This window comes from Cupressus sempervirens, chromosome 11 (assembly GCF_028749045.1).
Source record: "Cupressus sempervirens isolate cs-2001-9-10 chromosome 11, ASM2874904v1, whole genome shotgun sequence".
Taxonomy (NCBI): Eukaryota; Viridiplantae; Streptophyta; class Pinopsida; order Cupressales; family Cupressaceae; genus Cupressus; species Cupressus sempervirens.
In genome coordinates, this window is record NC_143128.1 from 754,470,104 (window position 1) to 754,481,047 (window position 10,944).

Here is a 10,944-nt window from a genome sequence, read left to right on the forward strand (position 1 = left end):
TTGTGCAAGTTTTCCTGTCCTCGTGTGCATAATGGGAAACATTATTTTTAGTTTACTGTTAGTTAAGTTGGTAATCACACATGAACTTATCAAGAAAGTATAGCATAGATTTTATTGTGAACCTTGAGTTTCTTTTCTTAGGACTTGAGAAAATGCATAACCATAGAAACGGTATGCAAATTTATGCATTCATGTGATCATGTGTGGTCCTATGTGTTTTTGTGTAAACTTAAATGCTCATGTATACATACATGCATTTCCTTGTATTATTTCATAATTGAGATGAGATCATGTTCTATTTTCAATGAGAGTAAGATTGAAATGAATTTTTGAAATGGTAACCACAAACAAGGAATGTTGCTTTTGTCTTCATATTTTGATATATGTTCTTATATGCTCATGATATTGTTACATTAGTCTTTGGATAAATCATGCTACGTGAATTCTATTATTCTTGTCAGTTTCACACTATTAGGCTCCATCATGACAAGCTAGGTATCTTTCGTGTCATGAAAGATTCAAGGGGAGTGTAACTGCTTCATGGTAGGGTGGTAAAGTACTCCGATAATGTTCTTACCCTCTTTGTCTTTTAGAGACGCAGGTTCCCAACAGTTAGTGTCGGGACGGTCATCTTATGTTGTACACTTTTCATTGTTGATCATTATGTATTACATGTCTTCTTTCATGTGAAGTAAACATTTCCTTATTCTTGTCAGTTTCACACTATTAGGCTCCATCATGACAAGCTAGGTATCTTTCCTGTCATGAAAGATTCAGGGGGAGTGTTTTCTATTATTCTTGTCAGTTTCACACTGTTAGGCTCCATCATGACAAGCTAGGTATCTTTCATGTTATGAAAGATTTAGGGGGAGTGTAACTGCTTCATGGTAAGGTGGTAAAGTACTCCGATAATGTTCTTCCCCTCTTTGTCTTTTAGAGATGCAGGTTCCCAACAGTTAGTGTCAGGACGGTCATCTTATGTTGTACACTTTTCATTGTTGATCATTATGTATTACTGTATTACATGTCTTCTTTCATGTGAAGTAAACATTTCCTTATGTTTTGCCTCATTATCAGTTATGTGTACTTTATCTTATTTTGAAATATAATTTCATTTCTTTTTAGACTTAAAAATTCGACAGTAATGTAAACTTTGTGTATTTTGATAAATATTTGAATTTTTATTGTTTTTATTTTAAGGTAGTCAGTTTTTTTAATTCTGCAAGAAAAAAATTATAAGGAATTTTGGTTACGATCTTTTGATAATTTTCTTCTACAGTACATTAAATTCTGTCCTTAATTCTGATTTGTCAAACACCAGCAACAGTATTTGTTAACTTCTTTTGTTCCCCCAATTTTAGAACCTGTGTTTAAGAACTTGTTTTTCTGTGTATAAAATAGTAAGGTGCGGTCACTTGCACTGACATCTATCACAAACTCATCTTTGCAGACAATAGACTGGGTCAAAATTTCAGTATCTTGTCTTGATTGAATATTCTGGGTCATTTTTGTTTGTTTGTGTGCTAGGGAAGTGAGATCACCGACTAGACGAGGGAGGGGTATTCCTCACTCGCTTAGAGCTTTTGCTCGTGTACTGTGTGCTTGTTCAACCAAAGGTACAGCTCAAGTTTTAGCGAAACTATTTTTTGAAATTTTTGTATGGTTGTTTGAGTATGGAGTTCAGTTTCTTTCATCCTCAGGGCAGCTTTCATTGTTTATGCTTGGAAAATGTCTGATCATTATCTGCAGTGTTTATTGCAGCCACATTTCTGTTTATTCCAAGTGCCTCTTAGATGTGTGGTTAAATTAGTAGCTTTCTTACAAGAGGTATTTTGAAATCCTCTTGATGGACAGAACTTGCAGATATGGCTACAGAAGCAGCCGCTTATGATGGTAGGTTGGCCCGTCGACCATTAAAAAACAGAAGCAGAGAGATACAAGCGATGGCGTTGCTGCTTGCACGGATTGAAACCTTGATTCAACAACATGCAGCTTCTATCTTGGTAAGACCTTTCTACCATGAAGCTCTAGAGGTCTTTTATTGAGGTTAAGTGTTGAAGAAGTAGCTCATCTGTGATATGTCATGCAAGTAGATGTTGGTCCATGTTTAATCTGGCGATCTTAGATTCTTAGTTGATTTTATTTGTTATTTTACTATTCTCCTTATCCTTGTCTGGTTAAGCCCTCTCAAAAATGCCATAGAAAGTCATGTGTCTAATATTCATTTATATAGCTAAATTTGTACTTTTAAATCTTCAAGTTTATGCAAAGACTTGAGAGGTATAGATCTTCTGTTTCTCTACAGGTTTTTGGATTGATTAAATATGTTTTACATAAAATATTTTTTGTAGGTAGTTTATAATTCTGAAATGTTTGCATCGTTCAGACTTTGCAGTTCATGGAATCCTGCAAAGTAAAGGACAGTCAGCTGCACTTTCGGCATGAGCTTGCACAATCCCTGCTAGGTGGAGAATTGCGTGTCTTGCAATCTGCTTCTGCATGGCTTAAACAGTACTGCACAACTTTATCTTTAAGAAAGCAGATTTGATGATCAATTCATATTTTTTCATTTACGGAGAAGGTTCCCATCTTTAGCACATGCGTGCTCACAATTTTAGTGCAGAGTGGTACTTCTTTTTGTTAAAGTGAATCTTTGGTTATTACCATTGTATCATCATCAATGAATGTGGTGATTGTAACCTTATGCAAAATGAGTGATGTTAGCGGTTGCATTTTACTGATGTCAACTGAGTCTCTCTTTGAACTTATTTGAACTTATAGTTTCACATTGATTTTATTTAGTGAGCATTATTATATAGAGTTAACTGGTATAAAGAAAACATAGCAGGGTTAAAATGCTATTAAGTACGTTGTATTTAGATTTTCTGGAAAGAATAGAAACCAATTCAAATATAGAAATGCCACTAGTACAATCTTTAGAAGCCTTTCCCAGTCAGGATGGATGACCAGTTACATTGGAGAATAATATTTTTTGTAAAGGCTGAACAAGCTAGGTGCAAACATTCGCTAGTGATTTCCATTGTATGCCAAGGATGTATGCCTGGGATGTCTAGAAGCTAGGGGGTAAAGGTGATCAAGTTGACCATGATGGGATAATAACTGAATGTTGATGTCAGAAACTCGTAAAGAATGCCAATGAGGTTGGATTAGAAAATGGTCAATGGAGCTGCATCCTTACTACACTACAGATCTATTGCCACCATCCTAAAGATAAGTGGTGTGATTGATGCTTTAGGAAAAACCAATTTTGAGGATTCAATGAACCAGTTGTTTTTTTGTCATGATCAAGCTTTGAAGAACCCCTGCCAGTTGAGCAGTTCATGTAACGTACGCCCCCTTCTTAAAATTTTCTGATTTGAACTTGTATCCTGATTGCTGGCTATGAAGTTTGGGAAGATAAACAGTAATGCAGTAGATAATATTTACAATAACGAAATAAAAAGAATAACACCCAAATTTTCAATATTCAAAATACCTACAACCAGAACTAACTTTCAGATTTAAAAAAGCTTGGAGAAGCAATATATGATCAATGTACAAGATCCTGGACTTGGCCTATGCTTAACAAACAGATCCGTCTCAAACTCAGGCTTAGTGCCAAGACTCGGCAAAAACTACATAAAGACCGGACAAATTAAAAAACCCAAGAATTTCAGTGGTTTTTAAGGATATAAAACTTGTTTTTGTTGAAGTTCTGGTAGCTGCGAGATAAATAATTCATACTTGTGATGATTTGCTTCAGTTTTCTCAGAGTTTAAGCTGCTTTAATTGAACGTCGGAGAGTTTCGTCACTATGAACATATTCCTTTCTTTTTAGAACAATGTCATGTGTTCTACTAAAGATGAATTGACGTCTTTTAGATATAGTCACTGCCCTACTTTATGATAACGGTGTGCCAGTTTTATTGGAGTAGTACTAGGATGGGTGGCCTCCTACGAAGTCCCAGTGCTTCACCCTTGTGAGCATCGCCTAGATCCAATGAGTGCTAAGTGTTCTATTTATTCTCACGAGAGATGGATTCATGTTGAATCACTACTCATGAAACATGGGTCAATGAGTTTGACTCAAAATCACACAGTTAAATCTTGATAGCAATATCACGATTTGACAAGCTGTGAAAACTATATCCTACTTATCAATTGATGAGCTTAAGGGGCTTTCTAATGAATGGTTCATAAGGCACAACACTTGGTGAATGTTTTGCAAATGGGGTTGCACACTTTGGGTTTAACCATAGAGGAAACTCTGTAGATAAGCACGCTCAAGTTGGAGTAGTATTGGGATGGATGACCTCTCGAGAAGTCTCGGTGCTTCACCCCTATGAGCATCACCTAGATCCAATGAGTGCTAAGTGTTCTATTTATTCTCATGAGAGATGAATTCGTGTTGAATCATTACTCATGAAACATGGGTCAATGAGTTTGACTCAAAATCATAGTTAAATCCTAATAGCAATATCACAAATCATTGTTCTTTTCACAACAATATTCACAATTGACATTGTTATAATGTGTTTCCTTTCCCAATTCTATCGTCAAATGACACGACTCTAGACATATTGCCAATGATGTGGCTTATTCCATGGCACGTAGTAATGAGAAAGGTCTACACATCAAAACCATGTTGTCTCATGTTATGATCACCACCAATGCATAAAGGATTATCGTTTTATAATATTGCTATCACAATTTAACTGTGTAGTTTTTGAGTCAAACTCATTGACCCATGTATTATGAGTAGTGATTCAACATGAATCCATCTTTCTTGAGAATAAATGGAACACTTAGCACTCATTGGATCTAGGTGATGCTCATAGTTAAATCCTAATAGCAATATCATAATTTGACTTGCTGTGTGAATCATCTCCTACTTATCGATTATCATTTTGTTTGTAACGGTTGTCTCCTCACGTTCCTTTGAGAAGACTCTTTGGGTTCTATAAACTATTCACCATTAAGCTTCTATAATATTCAAGATTTTTGACAATATGGGGGTGGTCAGTGTTAATTGGACATGTGATGTTGGGAGATTGAGCTCCCAACTTTTGATTGTTTGAGAAACATTACGTCATGCCATTGGGTGCCACATTACAAAAAATTACTTGGTAACATGTTGAGACCAAAAGAATCTCTCAATGTGCTACCATGTGCAAATTTAGATGTCACAACTCAATAACAAGGGAAGACAAGAAAAACATTACATTGTGCCATTGTGTGGAACCCACAACAATTTTATGCACATGCATCTATAAATGGGTTAAGTAGTTACATCCTTACAAAGCTGAATTGCAAGTAAGGAAAATGGTTGTGGGCTTGCGATGAGATGAATCGATTATCCCAGGTTGGGTAAGTCACAACCTCCTTACCTTTTATGCGGATTACTCAAAATTATTTGACAATATATTAAAGAAAGAAGTGGTGATAGAAAAAATCTAAGAAGAGATGTCATGACTAATGGAATGTTGTTGATCTCATTCTGGCTTTGACATATGAGTAACAATACACTTAAGTCATTTCTTAACAGTACTTAGTTCATGTCGAGCAAGTAGTGTATGCAGAGCATAAGTTGTCAGATAATGCATGTCGAGCAAATTATATAGTATGTATCAAGCACCAGTATGTGTTGAGAAGACAGTTAGTGTCAAGTCACTCCAGCGACGAGAAAGCTAATACATGTCGAGACATCCATATGCCGAGTGAATAGTGGATGTCAAATCATTCAGAGGACATGTTACATCATTGAAGATATAGTGGTCCTCTAAATGATTCGACATCCACTATTCACTCGGCATATGGATGTCTCGACATGTATTAGCTTTCTTGTCGTTGGAGTGACTCGACACTAACTGTCTTCTCGACACATACTGGTGCTCAATACATACTATATAATTTGCTCGACATGCATTATTTGACAACTTATGCTCTGCATACACTACTTGCTCAACATGAACTAAGTATTGTTAAGAATGTCGAGTAAACAGTTTTGGACATAGTTGTTTGTAATGGCACAAGCTTCTATGTAAATCATTTTTGGGCCAATTTAAGGATTGTTTTATGATTCTAGAAGATAAAGATGAATCTACATTGAGAATCCCCTAAAGAGTTCAAGAGTGAAGAGAGAAGTTTTTATGTGCAAACAGAGCATTCATGGTGACTAAGGAGATGTGAAAGGATTCAATTGCATAATTAGTTAGAGAGAATAGAGGAAAGCAAAGAGTATAGAAGTGATACTTCTGATCAGGAGGATCAAGTATATTTTAGGAAAGAGAAGATTTGATATCTAGTAGACCAGTGCTAACCGAAGGATCAAGGTTGAAACATTCTAATAGGTGAATCCGTAAAAATCTCTTAACCGAGTAGTCCTGGCAGGCTTTTGTAAATCCTTTAACAAGGTGCTTACTTTATTGTAAGTTGAAGTCCTTTAACCAGGCACACTTTTAGCAGGGAGTTGAAATCCTTTAACAAGTTAAGATTTAACAGTCTTTGTAAGCCTTCAATAGGGCAGACTTATAATGCCCCCCCTGAGATCCTTGGAAGAAGGATAAATAAAAGCCAAGATATATATTTTTATAACAAGTATGGATGCACACAACAATCAACATACACGGATCACAAGGATCACAATATAAGACTTAGGCATACATCCAAACACCAACGGATCTCCAAACGCCACTACCAAACTAACATGATCAAATTGAAGACGAAATCCAAAGACGACAACAAAACACAAAATCTCTAATCTGTCAGAGCATGGAAATACTAGCAATCCTAAAGGATACTCAAAACACCAAGTTATGTTCCCTGAAAAATGGAGGAGATGCCCCATGTTTTCCACACAAGAAAATCCCAACAAACAATTTTGCATGAGGAAGTACCCTTCCACATGAGAAAGTGCAACAAGCCAAGTGAGGAATTGCATCTCGCACGAGGATATGCTTGGTCCAGTAGCCAAAATACACTACACTATTGCTGAGGTTCATGCAAGGAAGTACCAAGAGCCACGTGAAGAAATGCAACATGCCAGATAAGAAAATGCCAAGTCTCGCACTGGAGAGTGTACAATATTGAGTAGAAGAGTACAATCTTGCCTGAGAACTTGCAACAACAAGCAAAGGAAACACATGAAGCGAAGATAGGGACACACTAGGGAGTACTAGATCCACAAATCGAGGCTTAGACACTCGAACACAATAACTGCAAGACAAAATTGCATCTAACCATCTAGAACATAGTAGTAAAGGAAATGTACTAAAAGCAACATCACAATGGGTGAACACAACAAAACTCATGCGCGGTTTCTCCCAACCATAATAGCATCATGAAACCTTGATGGTCCTAGCCATCCCCCACGTGTAACATCCCAAACTGCCAACTAGAGAGTTGGAGTTGTCTTATGAGGGCATCACTACTAAAGCATAATAACATCATAAGAACAAGGAAATATAGCATGCTAACAAGTAAAGCAATAGATAACACAACTAATTAAAACATATTATCTAATCATATGCTAAGCATCATAATATAGAAATGTGTCAAATAAACTAACATCATCTAAACATGATACCATACATTCTAATGAAAGCATAAATCACAAGGAAGCATACTTTGAAATCTCAAATATACCAAGTGAAACATCGAGCACTAGTCGCATTGAAATAATAGATCGTCTTTGTACTTTGGTCCCCAGTAGTGGTATAGGTAGCTACACCTCCCAACTACGTGGAACCCATAGGTCCACTACTGTCGTGCTAATGGAGCTAATGATCCAATCACAAACACACACACATAAAACAAACATCCATGGATAACAGTCACGCCATAAAACAATGATGATTGAAACCAAGATCATGAGATAATGCAAGTACTACATGTCTTGGTTAGACACTCAATGGGTAACTATGTAGGGACTCATTGCATGGAGAGTCGCTTGGCATCAGAAAGCCCAAGCTTGGTATCCTGCAGACTCAGCTTCCCAACGGAAGGCTCTCACACTGTATCATTTTATTATCTTAGTTTTTTTACTACCCAATATTTTATTTTATTCACTTTATTAAAACTCCTTCACACCAACCCTATGGGCAATGGTCACCAGGCTGCAAGATAGAAGCCTCCTCCATGGTGCTACCCTACCTTGCCCATGCTCATCCAATGATGAGTGCCCATGGGCATGCATATTCCCAACCCAACCCCAAATGATCATAACTCAAACTAAATACAAACAAGAGATCAGACCTAGCAAGTCACTTAACAAATGCACACGTACATGCTAGTGTGTAGTGCATCACCATCACAAAGATCATAACACAAGGATTGGATGAGAACACAATATAAAATAACACTCAACCAAAAATAGACTTGGGAGGAGGGATGTGACACACATTCCAATGCAACATAAAAGTACAATGGTCTGACTAACATCCTACAAATAATCCAAATTCACGACCAACATCATGCTAAGAAAACTTGAGAAAATTGGGTGACAAATCGAGGTAAAATCTCCAAATATCAAAAATTTCAAAACTAAAACCCATTTGGTTTTAAAACACAGAAGCCACAAAAATCCAATAAAATTCAGGTTCAAACACCGTATGCAAAAATGGCCAAAATAATAGTGTGAAGCTCCAAACACTTATCCCAAAAATTGTCAAAACGCTCATACCCAACCAACTTGGCACAACCAACAATCAGAAATGGAGGGAAACAATAGTTCTCAGCCTCCTAACAAACAACTAATAGAAATGAAAGCATAAAAAGAGCTAAAACACAAAAATGGGAGAGCCCTACCTGCCAACTAAAAGGGCTAAAACAAGAATTAACCAGATAAAATAAATATCTTGTGGAAGCTACCAAAAGTTCCGACAAAGCAAGGTCTTCCTGAGCTAGATCAATGAGACCAATCTCGTGAAGATCCCATGCCTGTAGCTCTCACAATGAAGAAAAACACAATCCTCTAGAAGAGGATTTTGGGAAAACCTCTCAAATTTGTAATTTTCATAAGTGAAGTGAGAAATTAATTTCCTCTTAGAATGTTTATTCACTTTTTGAGTGAATAATCGATTATGATGAATAACCAAAAAGAATAGTTAAGCGTTGAATCAACCTAAACTAAAATAGGCTATTCCAAGTAATTGGAATTCATCTATGACAAAGCTGCCAGTAATATAAATTAATTAAAATAAAGCTCAAAAATCCAAAATCATAAAAATTTCCTTAACAACTATTGCAAAAATGAAAACCTCTAAATGCACAAACATGCTCACAAGTCTAATCACATAATGTAAATGAGTCTGGATTTAATTTAAACATTTAAAATAAGATACACCAACCATACATGGACGACATTGGTAAAATATGAACAATTGAATTACTAACTCCATGTGTCACTACTAGGGATATAAATCCTCCACACTAAAACACATAATCAAGTGCAATTGCATATAATAATATAGCCAAAGCAATAAATGCATTAAATAACCTAATTTAACCATTTATTTGAATATACTAAAATAATCCATTTACAACACTCACGTTTACATAAAGCATAACAAAGCCAAAATAAAGTAAATAACCATAGCATTAAATCCAACACATAAACACAATCAAATATATGTCCAAATACCAAATAACCAGATATCATCATAAAACATATTGTCATCTCAAAATGGCATCATCATGCAAATATGATCAACTGAACAACATAGTTATCTAACATCTATGATACTGAGATTAAAGTATAACATCTGACCCTCAGGTCATCTCAAATGTAGAACATAACATGAGTAACAAGTATCTCTCGGATCAAAATAAACAAGATACAAACTACAAACATGAGAGGCACCACATCGTCCCCCACTAGTCATAAGCTTACTCCTGGAAGCTTGCAAAAAGAAAGGAGTACAAATCTCTCAACTGTGTTTCATCTTCCCAAGTAGTAGAGGTTGCATTGCTTAGGTCCCACTAGACCCTTACCTGCTCTAAGTCCCAACCTCTCAAACTTAGTCTCTGATGTTGAAGCATACAAATGGGCTACAAAGAAAGTTTCTTGTCTTCCACCTACAAAGCATCCCAATCAAGAACATGGGTCACATTGAGAATATACTGTCTCAAAATAGAAACATGGAAAACATCATGGATGTGCGATAGGCTAGGTGGCAATGCTAGTTGATAAACAACATGACTGATCCTCTCAAGGATCTCAAACAGTCTGACAAAACATGACACCAACTTAGAGCCTTTTCCATAACGGATGGGGATCTTCCTCGGATGCACTCTCAAAAACACCATATTAGCAACAGAAAAGTTCCAACCTATGGGCATCTACATAATTCTTCTGCATGTCCTGAGTAGTAACCAAATGCTCTCTAATACGAACAACCTACTGCTCCATATCTTGAAGCATCTTTGGACCTAGAAGTACTTGATCCTCTAAATGATCCCAACTAAAGAGGTGTGACACGGTCTATCGTACAAGGCCTAAAAAGGTGACATGTCAAGAGAATTATGATATCCATGATTATAAGAAAACTCAACAAGGTATAAACAATCCTCCCACTTCACCTGCTTATCCATCACATACATGCAAAGCATATCTTCCAGAACCTGGTTCACTCTCTTGGTCTGACTATCGGTATTTGGGTGATAAGCCAAACTAAAATTGAGCTGCATGCCCAAAGCATGCTGGAGAGATGTCCATAGTGTTAAAGTAAACACTGGATCTCTATAAGAAATAATCGGATGAGGGATCCCATAAAAACAAACAATATCCTCCAAGAAAACATGTGCTACAGAAGAAGTTGTGTAGAATGTTCTCATGGGTGAAAAATGTGCTACCTTGGACAACTTGTCCATTGTCACCATAATACAATCATGTCATCATGATGACATAGGGAACCTCATGATAAAATCAATAGATATTGTATCCCA

The 10,944-nt window shown here is 36.4% G+C and overlaps 1 protein-coding gene across 7 annotated transcripts in view; it reads left to right on the forward strand.

The window, feature by feature from the left end:
- The window catches only part of LOC149531793 (SET domain-containing protein), a 208,178-nt gene extending 205,381 nt beyond the window's left edge, over positions 1 to 2,797 (forward strand). For 5 of the 7 annotated variants that reach the window (XM_089808905.1, XM_089808903.1, XM_089808909.1 and 2 more), the window contains 3 exons: positions 1,528 to 1,616; positions 1,855 to 2,003; positions 2,387 to 2,797. In XM_089808905.1, coding sequence (XP_089665031.1) covers positions 1,528 to 1,616; positions 1,855 to 2,003; positions 2,387 to 2,548 — 400 coding nt within the window. In that variant the 3' untranslated portion in view covers positions 2,549 to 2,797. The remainder of the gene's footprint in view (positions 1 to 1,527; positions 1,617 to 1,854; positions 2,004 to 2,386) is intronic. The other 2 variants (XM_089808904.1, XM_089808906.1) reach the window with 1 other exon arrangement.
- The last annotated feature ends 8,147 nt before the right edge of the window (positions 2,798 to 10,944 follow it).